The 21,590-nt window shown below is 37.8% G+C and overlaps 1 protein-coding gene across 1 annotated transcript in view; it reads right to left on the bottom strand.

The window, feature by feature from the left end:
• Nucleotides 1-21,590, bottom strand: part of grin2aa (glutamate receptor, ionotropic, N-methyl D-aspartate 2A, a) — a 197,798-nt gene that overhangs the window by 52,749 nt on the left and 123,459 nt on the right. The window contains exon 5 of the mRNA XM_004071747.5: nt 3,187-3,301. Coding sequence (XP_004071795.2) covers nt 3,187-3,301 — 115 coding nt within the window. The remainder of the gene's footprint in view (nt 1-3,186; nt 3,302-21,590) is intronic.

Genomic DNA, 21,590 nt, shown 5'->3' on the forward strand with positions numbered 1-21,590 from the left:
TCCAAAAAGAAATGGATGTAAAGATAATAAGAAAATCAAGTTTAGTCTCAAATACAAAAGGGGTTTATACAAATGTACCCCTCCTGTGTCCAAAGCCACATAACCCCCTATTGTAACAGTAAAATCTGTCCTACACAAGAGGCCCTCAGCTCCTATCTGCTTCTGAAATGTTCTACACGTATAATATTTTTAAGTCCCAACCTTGTTTGTAACTTGTTAAAAAACAGAATTATATCTCTAAAAAAACATTACTTGGATTGTTTTAACAACCAACCTTGTTAGTAACACGTAAAAACAGCAAAGTCTGACACCGCAGCAGGTTAGCCACGTTAGTGTCGTTAGAATACCTGTAACTCCCAACCTTGTTTGCAACATGGTAAAAACAAACAAAACAAACGTTACTGGGATTCGGCTAACTCCCAACCTTATTAGAAAAACACAGCCTGATACCACTACAAGTTAGCTGCTTTAGCATTTTTACAAGCACCCAGACTTGTACAAAACTCATAAAGCAAATTAGAGGGAAATTTCAACAGAGCACAGTGTAACCAAAATTAATTGGTAAGGCAACTAATAAAGAACCCCTGTAGTTTTTTGGAGAAAAAATAAAATAAAAATGTAAGACTTTAAGTCTTACCATATTTTTTGCACTTTTAAGTGCAAAAAATGTGGTCAAAACCAGAATTACCTTAGCTTTCATGCAGATCATTTTCCTGGACACATGCATACCTTTATGTCTTTGCTCAATAATCCATGTTAAAAGCAGTTCTTCCAATTCGTCACTCACTTTCTTTGCATCTCCAGCAGGAAATCGGTTTGCCTGTTGTGCAGCCGTCTTTTCAATATCATCCATCTGCTTGCGCCATTCTCAGAATTTTTAGGACTCACCCCAAATGTGCAGATTTCTCACCAGAATGTTTCTTTTTTATTGTAACTACTGGAAGATGTACAGTTATAAAACAAATGTTAAATGACCTAGTGATATGTGAATATTCAGGGACTAATTAACTGCATTTCAAATGTAATATTTGTGGATTTTTTTTAAATTATCTTTATTAATAACATACTTCATTATAAATAATAAAAACTAATAACAAATTCAATTGTGTAATACTTACAGCCAACAATACATGCATATCATTTAATCTTTTTTTTCCATTGAGTCATATGCAGACGTATTTGTGTATCCATCTTTTATTTTTTAATTGATTAAGATAATTTGTATTGGGTTTTGACAAGAAGATACAAAGAATTGACAACTTCCAACTAAAAATCCTGTTTTCCTTTGTGTAAATGCTCCAATTTCTAATAACTGTGTAAATCCCTGCTGAAAAAAAACCCACAATTCCAGCTGCTCAACACCTGTAGTAAACAAAACAAAGACAAATCATTTCACATTCTCCTGGCTTCCCTTTGTCCTTTCAACAAGTGGTCTCGGTTTCATCTTTTGATGCCTTTGTTTCTTTATCTGAAAATCATTAGCTTTTTTTATCTCATCCAATCTGCCTCAGCCATCATCTCAGCATAGTTCCACGTTATGCTATTCTAAGTATTTCTTTGCATCTCGTAGCCCAAAAGGGACACATTACGTATTTTGAGTGTGGATTTTTTTTTTTTTTATCATCCTGGCAGTCCCCTAAACTGTCTGCCACCTGATTTCTGGCGCATGGGTGGGACAGTTAAGATGCAGAGACGCTACCAATTATGTTTCCACTTTGGCTTCTGCTTGGCGTCTCTCTTGTTCTCTGACTCCTGTGCACCGCAGTATGGATCAATTTCATGCCCCCTGTACTACATCTCTTCACAACACCAACAAAGAATTGTGTAAATGTAAGCGCGAAATTTATAAAAAAAAAGTTTCCCCCTCAAATACTGGCTGGAAGCAATGCGGATTGCGGCAAAGTCAGCTGCATCCAGTACAAGACATGCTAGGATGTGAACGAAATAATAACTAGACTGATTGCAGCAAAACTCTCTTGAATGCAGTCCATCAATAACCGGTGTTGAAGGGTAAAATTACATGAACACAAACACACACAAGGGTGCGGTGACCCCTCTCTACTCCAATATTAGAGGGCTTGGGTTTTTTGATTGTGCTTTGAAGAACTATCAGAGAGCAAAGCATCACGGAGCACAGATTATCTCTCATGAGAAAAAGACACGAGAAGAAGTGGAAAACATACAAATTTAAGATAAGAACAAAAATACGTTTTCACCTATTTTTAAAGATGTAAGGTTTTCATTAAGGGCATAAAAGACTAAAGAGAAAACATTTTTTTAAGTCTGAAAAATTGAGTAATACAAGAGCTAATGTTTTCATCAGATGATTTAGCCTAATCTACAAATGAAGACAATGTGGGTTTGAGGTTCATGCCAATGACCACATAACACTGTCAACCTGGAATTAAAACAATTTATGAACCTGTATGGGGGTTGATCTGTTTGTGCAGTTGGGCACACGTCACAAATGAAACTACCTGCTCTTTTTTTACCTGTGAAAAGCAGGTAGAAAACTCACGTTCATGCCTGGTGTGTTCGTAGTATAACAGTTACGTTTTTTTCCTGTTTTAGGCTTTATTAAAATTTTTTCATGCAATTCTCAATACTTTTGGATAGGGTTAGGATAAATTGTATTATTTCTGCTTCCGGCCGATGATGTCAGGCACCATTTTGTTTGCAGACAGGTTCCTTTCCATTTTTCGCCCATAGACAGCCCTTATCCACCCCGTTTCCACCTCCAACAGCAGTTCTGACTAAGGCATGAAATACACTTAAAGCCACAGTAGTTTGAGCTAGTTTTACTGGCTGGAGTTTGGAGGGCTGTGTTGCATCTGTTACTGTATATTAGCTTAGTTTTCTTAAAATAATACTACTTGTGCATCTAAGACTAATTAACCAAATTCAAAGACTCAAAAGAGGATTAATTTGAGGACAAAAACCCCCTTTCAATTGAAGGGTTTGGGTTAGTCCATACTACTGCTCTGCAAAAAAGCGACTTTTTATGAACAAACAATTTTTGTTTATAAAAAGTGTTAAGATATATTTGGTTTGTATGTCCCTTAAAAGATCAGTCGAATTAACACACACCTGAAGAGTCCCAAGACCCAACATGTATACACTGCTAAAAGTTCTGGGACACAAAAAGAGGTTTTTGCTGAAATTTAAATGCAAATGTTTGAATCCTACCTTCTCCCACTCTCTTTCCTTGTTGAGAACGATGACCACCAGCTTTGGGTTTTCTTGGTAGCCGTCCTCCGTGAAGGACAAGTCTTTGCCATCCCACGTGACATTCATCATGTACCTGTAAACAAAAGGTTCAGAGAATGAGTGAGGAGAACAAACTTGAAAAATTCAGAGAAAGAAAGGAGACGTTGACTGTATATGAGAAATGAACTGAGTGACTCTACCACCATTTGGCATTCCAAAGAAGTACCTGCTGGCTCCAAGAAACCAAAATCCCATAAACTTCTATTGAGAAAAAAACAGTTATTTCTCAGTCTTTATATTTGTCAGAATAACATCCTTGCTCTACGACCTTTATTAACATGTTCTTGCTAGTCACAACTTTTTTTCCTATTTTTACTTAGTTCAATTTATAATCTGGCCAATCATATGCCTCAACAAAAATATGTGGTGCGCGCTGGCCCTTCTGTTCAACGTTCAAAACGTTTGACAGATTTTCTTGAGCCCACTTTCAGTGGAAGGTGTGACGACTTCCAACAAGCTCACTCATGACTGGCGAGAGTGGTTGCCATAGAATTGATGACTCAGATCAATTCATATCAACTCAAACTCAGTGGTCTAGTGGAAGAATGTCCACCTTGAGACAGGAAGATCGTGGATTCAAACCTATGGTGGAGTCACACAAAAGACTCAATGCCTCCCTGCTTGACACTCAGCATGAAGTGGTTGGATTGTGGGGTTAACCACCAAATGGTTCCCAAGCATGGCTGTTTCACAAATGAAACACATTTTTGAATGGCTCATTAACATGAACAATGGAAATCGAGTCGCGTTTGGCAGAGAACCATTCTTTATTTCTTTGCTTTTTTCCCTCCCTTCCCGAAGTTTTATACGTTCACATAGATGCTCACAGACGCTCATTCTTTTAACAAATGTCACATGAGTTGTGAACACTTGATTCAGGCGAGTACCTCCATGAAAAAAGGAGAAAGCCTCAAGGCCTGTTCACACCGGGACGAATTTCGTCGGCGAAAATCGCCGGCGAAATTCGTGACTAACGAACCAGATTAACGCCTCGTGACTAAACAAAGGGCACCAATGCGAGTGTGCACACCGACGCGAAAAAACGCCACGCGCCAAAGCGTCAAAAAAAAAAAACGCCTCGGGTTCGTTTTTTTTTTTCGACGCCTCGCGTCGAAATCTATTCGACCAATGAGAATGGCGCTTTTGCACACGTATCTGGAGCTTCTGAAGTTACAGTAAAACACAACTTGGGGGCGCTCAAATACAAAACTGCCTTGCTGAGCACACATACCAGCGAAGAAGATAGACGCCAAATAGCGTCTACACTGCCGCAAAGAAATAATGACGGACATTCTAAAATATCCCCTTACCAAGTACCAGTTGGAGCTACTGATGCTTGAAATATTCAGGTTTTCTTTGTATTATTCTGACAAGCGCGTAAATACTTGCTCTCTTCTTCTGAGTGAAAAGCGACTTTAAGAATCGTAAAGTTGCGCAGCGCCACCTTGTGTACAGGAGTATTTCTGTTTACATTAAGCGTCATCTAATGTCAGGGAATGAAATTGCATGTTCGCTCGGCTCATCGTCAGCGAAAATCGCCTGGGTGTGAACACAAAAAACGTGGCGAAAAACGCTGGCGAATAACGCCTGGCGAATATTCGTCCCGGTGTGTACGGGCCTTCAGAGTCACAGCGAGCGAGGCGGAGCTGGGGAGGCATTCAGTCTCATTCTGGAGTTGGAGTCATGTGTGTAAGTTGTTCTGAGCTTCAAACTAGCCTGATTTGTTTCTTATAGTGTATAAAATATTGGTTTGTCAGTTACATTTTGTGACCGTATTAGAGTTTTTTTTTCAAAAGGTGATCTTATAAATAAAATACATTTGTTTCTAACTACTCCTGACATGACAATAAATTAAGAGGCCGTGTGTGCTTTATCAACCCTGCAAAATGCAAATATCAGATGACTGAGTAAAACGATGAACAAATCTATTGTCAGAAATGTTTAATATTCATCAGGGCTTAGTCTCTGTTCAGAAGGAAATTTCCCTAAATGAGAGATTTCCTGTATATAAAGGTCAAGTAAATGTATTGCTTTAGGATGATCTTTTTATTTACACTGAATTTTATTTTGAAAGGAACTTGAACGTGCTGATTTCAGATTAAAATAAATCAAATTTGTTATATAGCTTATTGAAAAATACAACACTTTTATAGTTTAATTATTGTCACCATTTAAAGTTAGATTATAACTAAATGGCCTAATGACTACAAAAAAAGTGTATTTTTATAAAAAAGAGTAGTGAGATTTCGCGGCTCTCACTCGGTCTTGTCAGTGAGAAACTGGACCAAATGGTTCTTTTGGAGGTTGCAGACCCCTGGTTTAGCTGCTGCATTAATAACATTTTTCAAAGTACACATACACACAGACACTGTATATCCTGGCAATGGAATTTTGCAATGAATCTATATAAGACTTTAACATGTTGACCACATGACAAATGAAGCTTTAATAGATAAATGAAAAATAATTCAATGTCAATTTTTGGTGGGAAATCTGAATTTGAAATATTCTGCTCCAGATCTAAAACCATCAATCCTCCCTGTAATTATTTCCAGGATTAAATGAATAAACGCGCATGGCTTCTTGGAAGTAAATAAATGTAAAAAGACTGTTGTCTTTTAAAATGGCTCTTTGAAATGAACTGACCTAAATATTTTGACTCCCCTATAAAGAGCTATAAATCCCGTCACTAGTGGCTGTCTGTAGCTCACAGCTCCTTCAGGGGATGGGTCGAAAGCGGAGAACATATTTCACACACTTTAGTTTGTGACGACTAATGGGACTTTAACTGTGTCAATCACTGCTTACTGACGATGTCTGGCTCCAAAGAATTGCGAAAAATAGTGACTGAATTAATTTCATTTTGTTGGAGTTGAAAGTAAGCCGTTTTTCATGGGTGACATCACACTTGTTCACTCTAGTTCTCTTTTACAGTTAATGGTTGAATGGCATCAGCATGAGAAAAGCCCAACCCACAAAAATCACAGTTGTCAAACAACAAATATTCTTATCTTTTCATATATGTATATATATAGTTTTATAGTAACACTTGAAAAACATGTAATAGAGCAGTAGTCCCCAACCCCTGAGCCGTGGACTAGTATCGGTCTATGTGCCACTTGGTACCTGCACACAAATGGAAAAAAAATGCTTACACTAACATATTATTTCCATTTAGTTTAATTTCTGATACTGACGGAAGTTTCATTTTGGAAAACTACCGGATTCTCTTCACTAGCTCGGTTTTTCTTGAAGCATCACGTGACTTTAAGCAGCTGCTCCGACTCCTAAGTTAGTAGGCTAAAGCTAAAAAGCTAATAAAAACCAATCAATTACACATATTTGGAACGTTTCTTTGGAGAGACAAGACTTAGGGAGGAAACTGAGGAAGAGCCTTTGACTTCAACGAAACATAAAGCTGCTAATTCCAGACAAAACCAGGAGTGGATTCATGTTTATAATTATATTTAGAAAATACCAGTTTACTGCGATTATTTATTTTATTTTGCTTTATTTATCCATCACACCTTAAATGTCAGACGCAGCAAAAGTTTCCGTCCAGTTGTTACTTTGATGTTCAAGGGTAAATCTTCGTCACAAAGTTAAAACCAGCCACAAATATTTTATAGAGAATGAAGATACAATCAAAAAAAGGTTGATGATTTGTGAAAGTTGTTTCTGTTTTGTTTAAACATTTAGGAATTTTCCAACAGCAAGGGTGAATTAGAAAAAAATGTCTGACATTAAACCAGTCCGAGACCTGAAAAAGTTTGGAGACCACCGTAAAAGAGGATTAATTCCTGTCAAAATAAAGACCCCAAACAGTTGGTTGTGACGCATTATACATATAATCAATTTTTAAAAACAGAAAACCTTTATTAAAGGTTTAAATGAACAACAGAGGTGGGTACCCCTATAGTATTGTCCACAGCCTTCACCTTGAATGATATATGGCAAATAGTTGAAGTTGCAATTGAAAAATACCAGTTTACAGAGTTTACACTTTCAATTAGGAATGTCCACGATCCAATCCTGGACCAACCAAATTTATCTTGATCTCACCTGACCAAAGAATGTGCTTCCAACATCCATCAGGCTGGAGCGGCTATGGGACCAATTTCAGACCTGCCAGTTTCACGTCCCAAACCAGCCCACTTTTTATTGGTTTGGAGAAGAGTGGATACATTTGAAATAAAAACATTTGTCACCACTTTGCAACTATTATTTGCAGGATTGGATTTAATAAAGTGAGCAGCTTTCCAAAACGTTGATAAATAGTGTTACACAATTTAGTTTGAAAGCTTCTAAATTTAGAAAAACCTTTTTTGTAAAATCCTGACAATTTGACAAAAAAATTACTTTTGTTATCTAACTATCCATTTAACAGTTTTATAATCTAATATGGCATACAAAAAATATTATTATTATTTTATTTGCACTTGTAGAACACATTGCAAAAACAGGTATTCAAAAAAACAAACAATATGGGCTTATATTAGAGCCTCCACCTGATTAAAGAACGTAAAAATTGACATAAAATTCAATTACACCATGTTATACACTCACAATTGTACACTTAACATAAAAGTATAAATGTACATTTCATAATACAATTATTTTACTATCAGGGATTGTAAAAAGTGTCCAATATGCCATTCACTGCTAGATGGGAAAAATGGCTCTACATTTGAAATGTGGCTCCACATGAAAATTACCATTTCAACGGGTATCATAGTGATGAATCTCGGCATTAGTTTTAAAATAAAATATGAAATGTTTCTATTAAAAACAGTTTTTATCAAACACAACTTTCTTTTTGAAAATCCTCTTGTTGGTATTTTTCTGATGATGGTTAAGGATACATTATACATATATATATATATATATATATATATATATATATATATATATATATATATATATATATATATATATATATATATATATGTATGTATATTAAAAAAAAACGCCCCTCTCACCCTCCGCGGGTGGTTTCTCCTCCAAGCTCGGGTCCTCTACCAGAGGCCTGGGAGCTTGAGGGTCCTGCGCAGTATCTTAGCTGTTCCTAGCACTGCGCTTTTCTGGACTGAGAGGTCTGAGGTCTTTCCAGGTATCCATTGTAGCCACTCCTCCAGCTTGGGGGTTACTGCCCCGAGTGCTCCAATTACCACAGGCACCAATGTCACCTTCACTTTCCAGGCTTTCTCCAGTTCTTCTCTGAGTCCCTGGTATTTCTCCAGTTTCTCATGTTCCTTCTTCCTGATGTTCCCATCGCTTGGCACTGCCACATCCACCACAACGGCTTTCCTCTGTTCTTTATTCACCACTACAATGTCTGGTTGGTTCGCCATTACCATCCTATCAGTCTGGATCTGGAAGTCCCACAGGATCTTTGCCCTCTCATTCTCTACCACCTTCAGAGGTGTTTCCCATTTTGACCTTGGGGTTTCCAGTCCATATTCTGCACACATGTTCCTGTATATTTTTCCAGCCACTTGATTGTGGCGCTCCATGTATGCTTTACCTGCCAGCATCTTACAACCTGCAGTTATGTGCTGGATTGTTTCAGGCGCCTCTTTGCACAGCCTACACCTTGGGTCTTGTCTGGTGTGGTAGATCTGAGCCTCTATCGATCCGGTGCTCAGGGCTTGTTCCTGAGCTGCCAGGATGAGCGCTTCAGTGCTCTCCTGTAGGCCAGCCCTTTTTTAGCCATTGGTAGGACTTCTTGATATCAGCCACTTCAGTTATGGTCCGGTGATACATCGAAACAACTTGAAACCAAAAGCTGTACCAAGCATTGAAACTCAAAATAAACAAAAACACTTTTCAAAGTTTCTGTTTTACATTTCAAAACTCAAATTTTCACTTTCAATTTCTTTAATTTTAAAATTTTTTCAGTTTCAAATTAGAAACCTACAATTTCAACTTTCTGGCATGTGGGGGCAAGGATTAATTGATAGAACCAATCAGAAGGTTGAGGGTGGGAGCTTCAGGCTGGATGCATTCGCTGACAGTTGAAACTTTGATTATTACAACCAGAAAAGTAATTTCGCAGCAGATAGGGGCCAAAAGTTGAAACTGAAGATTTCCTGATATGAAAGTAACAAAAAATTGAAAGTGCCTATTTTTAGTTTTTAAACTTTGAAACAAAAAAATTGGAAACTGAAAACATCAAGGTTATATTCAGCTTTCAGAAAATCCTAGTGGCTAGTGAATAGTGGCTTCGTACTGATATGCAATGTACTAATGCAAAGTGTTGCATTTAAGCCCAAAGTAGCTTTTCTCCACTTCAGAATCCACTGGAATGATGGTAATTGCGTCAAAAAATTAAAAGAACAGACAAAAAACACTGAAGCTAAAGCTCTGGTATAAAAAAGTTAAGATCCTCAGGATTGGAGACAGCCTCCTTGTGCGTACCCAAAGGAAGAAGCTGATGACACACTGTAGAACCAGGTAACATGAAGGGTAAACAATCAATTGACCCAAAATAACCTCCAATGTCATAAAACACATTTCAGAAAATCCTCATTCATTTTTTCAAAGTCTGTTTTTGTTTTTATTTATGTTGCTTTTTCAAAACCTTTGGCCCTGATTTGGCACCAACGATGACAAGCTTCCTGCTTCCACCATTGGAATTACGTTAGCTGCATGAACAGTCAAAGAGTTACAGTACATTTATGGGCATTCAAAGAGTGGGTCATTTCCTGCCGCCGGGGACGGTTCCTGTGTTAGAGGGTTAAGCCATCACGCACGTTCTCCACAGTAGAGCCAATAGCTTCTGCTTCCACAGATCTCTCAAAAGTTGAAAGATCAACCACACCAAAGGAACAGCTACACATCAGAGAAACCGTGTTCAATGGGTCAAGTGATACCACTTGACCACTTTTAATGTCTTTTGGCTGATTTAGATTTTTAAAACAATTGTTGTTAATATGCAGCTCTGATCAGTGCTACACTGCCAAAACACAAAATATCATTAAGTATTATTTTTTACCATTGGCACAAGAAAAAAACTACCTTAAAAAAAGCCCTACTTATTTTAGGAAATCTTACCAAGACAAATTCTTCTACATCCATCGGCAGGTTTTTACACTCATAACAAGTAAAAACATCTTGTATTCAATATTTTTTAACTTGTTTAAAAAGGACATTTTTTCGAGTGTAATAGACAGTTATCTACTTTAGCAACTCTAGAGCTTCAAATAGATTATTTATGGTCCTTTCTTAGTTTAGTGCTGCCTTGAATTTAATAAAATTCTAGGTGGAGTCCATGCAATCTTTCTTAAAAGGTTTAGGTGACTTTAGACTGCAGATTTTGTTGCCACAGTTGGTAAAGATTAGCAAAATAAAGTGTTTTTCTCAATTAGATTTTCCTTCGGAGCAGTTTAAGTCACTATAATTTAGAGGTGATGCAGAATCAGAGCTACATTTGGCCTTTTCATACATATCCCACATGCACAAGCCATAATGGTTGACCCATATGGCAGGTCACATTAGCTAAGATGGAGGGCACTGTGAAGATATTCTTGGGTTCTCGCGGCCTCTGCATTAATCAGGACTGTCCTTTCTCACTCTGTCTCCTTCTGTTTGCGGTCATGTACGACATGGCGGCGACGGCTCCTCTTTTCTTCATGGCCCATTCAGAGCCCGGGCGACAGGGCAAACTTCTAAGTGGAGCAGGAGCCCACGTGACACTGCTGACTGCAGCAGGTGAGGCATTTCAGGTTGCATAGGACATTGTACTGAGTCTTGCTGCAGTATTAAACAGGTCAAGAGAACCACAACTGTTTTTGTGATACTTTGGTTTATGCACAAAAACTATTTTTTTTTTAATTTAAAACATTTTTTATACAAGTGGACAAAACCACAGAAAGGTACTTGTGTCCACTCAAATTGACAAAATGTAATCTTATTAAATGATTGAAAATCCACCAATAAAAGTCAAACATCGGGTTTATTCTTGCTCAAAATTCAAAAAGAAAATAACAAAACAATTCTGGGCAAAAACATTGGTCCTTTGAAGAAGTAAGTAAATGTTTATTACTAGGCACCTTTCCCAGATAAAAATCAAAGTGCTTCACAAAAGTAAAAACACATAAAGTTACAACCAGTCAGACACATACTTCAGACAAACAATAAATAAAAGACTGTAAAAGCAAGGTAAAACAAAATGAAAATTAAAACAAAATTAGATTTCCTAAAGGCTCTTATAAAAAAATGTCTCGACCTCGTTTTTAAACCTTGTGCTATCCTAGGCACTTTGACATTGGGAGTTGGGTCATCTAGACCCACTAGACCAGTGTTTTTCAACCTTTTTTGAGCCACGGCACACTTTAACCTTGACAAAAATCCCGCGGCACACCAGCATCCCAAAAAAAAAAAAAAAAAAGCAGAAACTCATAGTCTGTATTGATCTACAGCCCCCCCCCCCCCCCCCCCCGGCAATCTGACGTGCATTTTTGTGACAATTGTGGCAGAAAAAGCAGGAAGTTGCAGATGTTTTTTCTAAAAGATGTGATAAAAGTTAAGTTACATACAAACTGTATGTTCGTTGTGTTTTCAAGACGTGTAACAAGGACGACTCATTGTACGCTGAGGCGCTGTCCCTTTCAAGCCAATGCATCATGGGAGATGTAGTGCGAAAACTGTGAAAAAACGGCAGAAAGACTAGCGTCTCTGAGCTTCATGGTTTTGTTCACTTGTTCCACGGTCTGATACCGGATTCCGTGGAAAGCTACACCGCTAAAGACGAGCTTTAGCTGGTGTTTTTGTTGGAACTGAGAGAGTTATGAGCTAAATTGGAACAAGGAAGTGAAGACTTCAAACACTTCTGATTGGTCAGACTGATGACATGTGATTAAGCCTTCAAGAATGATTGGTGGAGTCGTGGAGACAGTAAAAGCTGCGGGACTTTTCAGAAAACAGTTATAGCTGCAGCTAAATCGCGTTACCGTCATTCTTATCAAAATGTCTTTAATAGAATCAAATAAACACAAAGAAAAAAGTATTTTATGATCTTTTATATTCCTAACTACTCAGTGTTTTATCAGGACCTGTTTGGATGAACAAAGAGCTGATTTCCTGGAGATGGTAATTGTTTTGAGATCAGTGAATGAGGGCAATTTTCCACGGCACACTTGACCATCTCCCACGGCACACTAGTGTGCCGCGGCACACTGGTTGAAAAACACTGCACTAGACAGTGCACTGAACCTTTTTTCTTCAATGATTTGTGATCTTCACTGGTGTCCATGGATTACATGAAATCTTTCCACCTTTATCCACCTTTGTCATGGTAGGGAGAACACGTCAATGTAAGGGTGGGGTTATCTAATATAGCACAAGGGTTAAATCACTCAACTCTCAGCGGAGTTGATCTGTTGTACAGACAAAGGAATATCATTCCAAAGACGAAGAGCAACAGCTTAGAAAAGCAAAGTCTTCTCTGGTTTTATAGCGGGTTTTTGGAATTTGTAATAGATTTTGGTTTCAAGACCTCAGGGACCGGACTCAAGAGTAGGGGGTTTTAAGGTCACCAATGTACTTGGGAGTTTGTCCATGCCAGGCTCTGAAAACTAGATGTAAAATTTAAAACCCAATTCTAAATTTAACAGGGAGCCAATGTAAAAAAGACAGTAAAGGAGTGATAAGCACATTAATTGACTCCTGTTAAAAGCCTTGGTGCAGAATTTTGAAAAAATTGCAGATGTTTTAAAGAGCTTTTGTTAAAACAGGTCAAATGTGAATTACAATAAGCTAAAAGTGAAAAAATAAAAGCATTAATAATCCTCTCCAGATCAGGTAGGTATAAGATGTTTTTTACTTTTGCCACATTCCTTAGATAATACATATAATTTTTGACAATTTGTTCAGTGTCCTTCAAAAGACAGATTTTCCAAACAACACACCAAGGTTTCTGACACTCGACAAGACAGAGGAGCTCAGAGAACCAAGGTGCAAAGGCAGGGGCTAGAAAACTGGAAGGTGGAGGGGGAAGACAAAGATTATTATTATGTTGGACTCTTGTTTGTATTTTTTGAAATATGTTAAACTTGTTTTGAAGTATAAGTTCAGTTTGTTTGTTAAAGCTCTAAATTACTAGTAATTACTTCTTTAGTTAATATTTAGGTTTTGAATGTTTTGTATTTGTGATTCCCTCCCTATTGTGTCAGTGGTCTGACCAGCCAGTATAAAATCTCCCTAATGTTTCCTGTTGGTGGGTCAGTTTTGGTTCTGTTGGTTTGAGCTTTTGTTATTGATTCTCTCAATTACATTTTTGTCTAGTTGACCCCAATTTAATTTAGGCCCATGCCATTTTTGTTTTGGGTAAAATAAAAACCCCTTATTTGAAGTTATTACTATTTGAACCCCTTATTTTTTGTCCTGTGGCTCAATCTCTACCTAGCGGACCCTGACAGGTAACCACAATAAAAGACTTTTCTTAAGACTTTGAAAAAAGGAAAATTATAGACAGGCATGTTCAAGGTAAAAGGTTGTACAATCTTTCCGAAGTAGCATGATGTTTCTATGACAACAGTTATATAGTTTTTTTTTAGATGTTGAACTCTTTCACACTGGAGATGTTGCAGACGACACCTAGATAATGCACACTTTGACTTACTGTAAATCTTCAACTGTTTACACCATCAACGTGAATCAGTGCATTCTGATGCGGAGAAAAGCAGCTTTTGATATTGGCTTCGTACTGATATGTACTAAAGTAAAGTGTTGCATTTAAGCCCAAAGTAGCTTTTCTCCACTTCAGAATCCACTGGAATTACGGTAATTGCGTCAAACCCGGAACTTCCGGTTCCGGGTTATACAGCAGGACGCGTGGCGTGCCTCTCTGCGAATACAACTATCTTCAAATTACTTAAAAAGTAGATTTTTCTCCAAAAAAGAGAGCTGACCATGCCCCCGAAGAAACCCCAGGAATACGAAGAGCTCAAAAAGTCTCTTGACATTATTCAAGAAACGCTGAAAAGTTTTATGGATCAAGTGTCGGATAAGCTAACACCACTCTGGGATATGATGGAAGAGTTCCGAAGATTTCGGGCTCAAAACGAGCAGCGAGAAAACCGGGTCGAGATTCTGGAGAAAAGACTGGACGATGTGGAACAGCAAGTAAGGATGAATAATGTCATTCTCACTGGAGTACCAATCAAGCCTCGAGCGAAGCTGAATGCAGCTGGAGCTAGTACTGCTAATACTAGCACTAGCGTAGCTAGCAGTTCTAATACGGAGATGGGTGCAGCGTCGCTGGAACAGCAAATACATTCATTTCTCACATCTAAAGGGATTTCCCTGGATCTCAATACCATCGAGACCTGCCACCTGCTCCCCAGGAGAAAGGAGACGGATAAACCAGCGATCCTCATCAGGTTTGTGAATCACAAACACAAGCTAGCTCTGATGAATCAACGCAAAAATCTCAGAGGATCTGCTGTTTATCTGAACGACCATCTGACCAGAAGGAATGCTGAAATCTCAAAACATGCACGGCTTCTCAGGAAGCGTAAGCAGATTGAGAACACTTGGGTTAAAGGCTGCAGGATTTACGTCAAACCACTCGGTCCAGAGGACCGGGCCAAGGTTCTGGTCGTGAACACCATGAAGGACTTTGAGAAGTGCTTGATTACGGTTGTCTGAAACAACGTGGAGTAATAAATCAAAGAGCCAAATAATTTCAAGAAATATGACACCTGGAATCATCACTTTATCTGTATGTCTGACGTCACCTGAATAACAGCAGAGTTCTGACCTGCAGACAACTTGACCTCAACTTTCACCGCAGCTGATATCAGCTGAAGAAGGATATGGACCTGAATCTAATATCTGCAGACATAACATGGAAGAAAACTATTAACTGTTTAAACCAAGAAAATCGGCTGTTATCAGTAAAAGAAGAAATGCCAACCTTGGACAATTCGACAGTTTATGGACCCTTTTTATTTTTCCCCTACAGCATTACTTTATTATATAAAAAAATAAAATAAAAATACAAAAAAAATATAAAAAGAGTAAAACAAATGATTAATCACTTTTGAAAATTGTTAAATTGATTGACTTTTGATGATATTACTTCACTAGCTCCTAAAATTGATAAATTGATTCAAAAATCTTTCCTAATGTAGCATAATTTTGCACATGTTTTTAACTTTTGATACTTGATGAAATTTTGCCATGAAAATTCCTGTAACAGTGTTGTGTCTATTTTACTAAAATAGTATTATGTTTTAAAGCATATGAATGACTTTTAAAAGTAACATAATTTGCATATATTTCAGATGCTGCATTTGCCATGTTGATTTCCAAAATAGTTATTTTTGACGTAGTACTTAAGTAATTCATCTTTGGCATCTGCTTTATTGATACCTTATGTTTGTTAATTCTGTCTGATAAAACCTAGGAACCGGATATTGATAAATCATGTAATAAAATGGTTATAGTATAACGGGGTGGGATTATATAAGTTTGCTTCCTTCCACTCCCTTTCAAGCAATATTTATTAATTATGTCTAATTATCCTAAGTTTGATTAAAATAAATAAATAAATAAATTTATACTGTATTCATCCCTCAATGGGGAAATTCTTCTCCGCATTTGACCCATCCCCTGGGGGAGCGGTGAGCTGCAGCTGAACCGCGCTCGGGAGGCAGTAGTGTTAAGGGCCTTGCCTAAGGACCCCCACTGGGTGATGTTAACTGCTGGATTCCTGCATGGTATCTTGTCACCTTACCAACCGAGCCACCCAGCCACATTTAGATTAGTTACTGTATGAATGTATAACTGATGATTATATTGCTTTTGTGTATTATTTCTATTTGATTGCTTGAAATAAACCATTTCAAATCAAATCAAAAAATCAAAAATCAAATCAAAAAAATAAAAGAACAGACAAAAAACACTGAAGCTAAAGCTCTGGTATAAAAAAGTTAAGATCCTCAGGATTGGAGACAGCCTCCTTGTGCGTACCCAAAGGAAGAAGCTGATGACACACTGTAACATAAAACAAAGTGCCATTCAAGCGACCAAAGAGGACACCACTTTTAAACACAAACAATGAAAAAAAAACACCAGACTGCAATTTGCCACAATCCGTGTTGACAAACCACAACGCTTCTGGGTGAACTCCCTTTTGGACTGATAGAAGTTTTGGCGCAGCGCACCATCGTCATGTTCCCAGACAAATCGGAAGTGAGCCAAGTTAAGAACACTTTTCCCCATATTAACCTTGGTAGAATTATGGTCTGGGCTGCTTTGCTGCATCTGGCAGAGGGTGTGTTGAGTCTGTGGATGTATATCATTTTTATGGCCACTTTACCTGTTGACATGTGCAGAAATTATTTCACTGCAGTGATTTTATGAAATAACTTATTAAAAAACTATATTAACCCATTGGTAACACATAATTGACCTCTATGGATTTGTCAATTGTTTGTTTTTAATATATATTTATATCTATTATTATGGTGATTTTTTTTAAAGAGACCAATTTTCATTGATTTTCAAGGGGTAATTCTATTCAATTACATTATTTACATGAAACATATACAGAATTTCAACATATCAAAATTATTCTGAATATCATACGGATAAAATACACATAGATACAAGACTTAATTGCTAATCCTATTACTTTTGTGCTTGAGTTGAGATCCTGTGCTTGAGTTTAGTACCAGCTTTTCCTTTATTTAACACTGGAACCAAACAGAGCTATGTCTCTTACGTTGGGCATATGAGCAGGGGCAGTTGTTCAGTTGAAAATCAAATTTCTGGGCAGTTAAACGTAGGAGGAGTTTACCCCCGTAATTATTTTTAATTTGGTTTATTTATTTTTTACCATTTATTTATAGTTACAGTGTTTTTGTTTTCCAGTCAGCTATTATTATTAATATTTTGTGTGTATGTGTGTATAGCACACTGTTATTTGTTTTGTTTTTATTAATTGCTGTAGGGGAAACCCAAGGGGGCTACCACCATGGGAGGGTCCCTTGACTGTTTAAGTTGTGATGTTTTGAAATGTCACTTGAAACCGTTCAATAAAAAAAATAGATAAAAATAAAAAATAAAATAAAAAACACTAAAATCCTTAGGTCTAGGGTTTGCATTCTTTAGATTACGCAAATCAGCTGATTTTGTCATGAAAGAAAAGCAGCTTTGTGTCGTAATCCAAAACTTTATGTTAATAATCTGTTGCATTTTGGTGCAAAGAATGAAGAGAATATGAAAAGAATTTTTTTAACGCATCACAATCAGCTGATTCACATTGATCATGCAATTAGTTAGAGTTATCCCACGTGACATAACCCAAATCAAATCCAGCTACTTTAATATTTTCCGACTAAAGTAGTCTACAGCGCTTCACATAGAAACATTTTCCAATTTTAAAAACCAACAACACAAAAAAGAAAAATATATAAAATGTTTAATGTTTCCAAAGCGAGAAGACTGATTGATGGTGTGGATGAGGGTGATAAGAAACACTTGCACTCCCTTTAGGATGTGGCCTCTCCTGTCTACGACCCTCAATGGGTTTGGACAACCAAAACCCAACCAAACCAAAACCCCGTTGAACACCCCGTACAGGTTCATGTGACCTTACAGCATGTTGAAGACTGTGTGTTATTTAGGTGTCACTGGTGACATCTCCAATGTTAAAGGGTTAAACTGTATTTTGGGTTATCAAAGCCAGAATCCTTACAGTAATTTTAGACGACTTTTCTACCAAACAACATATTACTATGATTTTAATCCTGAGATAGATTAAACTATTTCTCTAATGTCTTTTCTCTGCATTTTATCGTCTAGATCATTATCACTCGGTTCCATTTGCATGGTTCCACCATAAAAATATAAGCAACTAGTGTCTCAGATAATAGGATGTAGACAGAACAGGAAGATTATGTGTGTGTGTGTTTGGGTAAATGCCCATTGAACAGGTGGACTGATAGGGTGTTGCTAGGATACAGACACGGACCAAAGTGTGTAAGCTGCAAAATGACAATATTCAACGCCGGGCGAGTGTCCCTGCAGAGACACACTCAAACTGTTTTGCACACCTCAACAGTTCTTCTGGCTCCATTCTCTTTAGGTTAGAGTCAGGGCCCACAGTGCACAGCTCACTGCCTATTTTTTTTTTTTTTATTGTCCAGCCTTCCTTTTGTCTGTAGCCTAACTATTCATCAGGGGGGAAGGAGGAGGACGCAGAAGGAGGAGAGCCGAGCAGAGATGGAGCACCCATAGAAATGAGAAGGAGTATAAAGATGAATGAGGCTGAAGGGGAGACGTGGAATAAAAGTATGAGGAGAAAAGATAGAGGGCCCTAAGCCAAAAATACCATTGGTGCTATTTTTTTAACCCTTCCATCTAATGTGGAGGAAATAATACAAATTGTGTGGATATTAAGAGAGAAAGAGATAAGATTCTATTAATACTACTAATAATAATAATGATTGATGTACGTCTTCACCAAATTTCTTCAAAAGCCTAGTAAGATAAATTCTTTCAAGCTGCATGAATTTGTCATTCACATTTATCCCTGTTAAGACAAGGACTAGTTAAGGCCCTGATATGCACTGTCAGAGATACTTGTGTGCATGCTTACAAAAGCTGCGTGCCTACGAGGGACAAAGAAAGAAGTCTGAAACAAAGATGGAGGCTACTGCTTATGCTGATTTAGGATTTTTTAAGAGGACCCAGGGGTTAGTCATTATTTGAAATGACAAGCAGCCTCAGGTGGTATTTGTTAAGTAAAGCATGAAGGGTGAGTGTACAGAGAACCATAGATGCTAACTTCTCATTGCCTCTTGCTTAACCCCTTTTGCACGGCTGTGTAAAGTTAGTTTGAGGAGTTGTTTGTTTCAAATTTGGATAGTAGGCTAATTCTAACACCGTATTTTATACACAATTAGGCGCAACAAAATATAAGGCACATTAAGCGAGAAAAAAGAGTCAGAGATAAGTCTGTCAATCAGACTTTAATCACATTAACACAAAACCTTGTTAGAAAACACGCTACACGTTAGCCACAATAGAAGCGTTAGCGTTTTTACAATACCTGTAACTCCCAACCTTGTTTGTAACACGTAAAAAACACAGACAGATACAGCTGAAACAAACATTACACGCTAACTCCCAACTTTGTCAGTAACATGTAAAATGCTATACATCAGCTGCCTTAGCGTATTCGTGATAATGTAAAGCGGTAGCCTAAGTGAGACAGCAGGAGGTGCCATCGTGCGGTATGAGCTCCCTGGTTTGAGGCTTGTTCCCTATTTTACCCTCATGGGACACCGTATTTGGTGGTTTGCTTTTTTACTCTGTGCAACGCAGTGTTTGGTTACGATTTGGATGGTAAGCACTGTGAATTGCACCCTCTGCATCATAGTTAAATAACTTTAAGCAATTATAACGATGTTTATTGTTACAATGTTTATGCAAAAAAAATGTTTATTGAGATGTTTAGTTGGAACCTGAAAAGGTTTTGGGAGTTTGTTTCATTGTTTAATATGAGCGTGCCAGCTTTAACATTGGCTAGGCTTTCATTTGCTTATTGTTTGCTATATAGTTATTTATGCATTTTATTTCTATGCTTAGTAGCTGCTAGAACACAGGAATTAGTTCTCTTTTTTGTTTTGTTTAATGTGTTTATTTTAAATTTGCATCTACGGTTTTGCAGCACAACCAGAATTAATTCATATATAAGGCATCTGGATTATAAGCCACTGTTATCATTCAAAAAAATGAAGGCTTTTATGTGCGCCCTATAGTGCGGAAAGTACAGTACATTCAGGCCAAAGAAGCGCTAGCTTTGGGTAAATCTTTTTTTCAACCATCTAACTTTCTCTTATGAAATATTTTAGCCCAGTATTTTTATTTTCCATCATGTTTGTAAAGCCAACTTGGCAATTCTATTACTTCCAAGCTTTTAGACTTTTTATTTTGTTTGTTTTTCAAGAATTTTGAAGATTCCAAAACCTTTAAATGTCACTATCCAGTACCACTCCCATATACCTGTACCTTTTTGGTCTTCCTGGACTTCTGCACCATTCTCTTCTCTAATAAAGCTAATGATTATCACCTCCTGTTCCTCAATTCTCTACCTTTTCCTGTTCGTAGTAGATTTCTGTGTTTGTTTCTGTCAGTTTATCTACCTTCACACCACTGGATTCACCACTGCAAGGCAAACTATGAGAGCAGTCCTACACACCTATTTGTATGAAAGTGTAACCTCCAAATATCAGCACCAGAAAAAAACAAAACAAAACAGAAATTACCTGTCAGACAAAGTTACCACCATCACTCTATTCCCCCGCACACACTCGCACACTGATAAAGAAGTGCTAAAGTCCTTTAAGGCACAGTTTTCACCACAGCAAGGTGAGGAGTGCACTGTAAATCTGTCATGACAGAATATTCTCTAAAAGGATTGGGGGGGGGGGGGGGGGTCTGACATCCATGTGCATTCTGTGTCGAGCACTTGCTGCCGTGGCAGTGGCCAGAGCTCTTAGTTGATCATTTGTCCCCAGTTTGTTTTTGATTTTAATTTTCTTCTCCTCTGCAAAACATGGTCTTCTCGGATATGTCACTGTGGATTTATTATCAAAGCCGTCTGGAGGGAAGTCGGTGAAATAAAACTTCAGTTAAAGCTCACAGTGCACGGAATGAGACAATCTTTTCCTCGATTTCTTCTTTGTTCAAATTTGATGTCACCAAAAAATCAAGTTTTACTCCATTCTAATCTATTTCTGAAGTGCAAAACCCGTCTTTTGATTACATCAACATCAAATTACAACTGTCAGATTATCGAAGGCAACAGTGGGAAGCATGTACTGTACATTTGCGTGTACGTACCACCTCTCTGTGGGTTAGCATGCATGCGCCGGGAAGGCGCAGCTGACTGGCTCACTGCCCTGCCCTAACATCGGCCAATCACGTTTCTAATGTGCTGGCCCTGGAGTCCCATTGGCTGAGCCCTCTCACCCACAACATAGCCATCTGTGGGCAATCATCACCTCAATAACCAACGGCAGCAGTAGAGCGTGCTGTGGACATCGTCAGCTGGCTCCTAATATTTGCTTACTCCCCCCAAACGATAGCTGGGTGTGAAAATGAGAAGGATTTCGATGTTGAAAATGATTGAACCCTCCAGATGAAAACTAAGAGCGCCTTGACTCATGGTCATTATATTAACCAAAAGTAAAATGATTCTTTGTTGCTCGCACAACACAAACATTACACATGTGATAAGAGCATATTAGGAATGTGTGTATTTAATAAAAAAAAAAAACCTCCGTTGCTAAGGGAATCCAAAACTTCAC

This window comes from Oryzias latipes, chromosome 8 (genome assembly GCF_053564925.1).
Source record: "Oryzias latipes strain Hd-rR chromosome 8, Olatipes_Hd-rR_3.1".
Taxonomy (NCBI): domain Eukaryota; kingdom Metazoa; phylum Chordata; class Actinopteri; order Beloniformes; family Adrianichthyidae; genus Oryzias; species Oryzias latipes.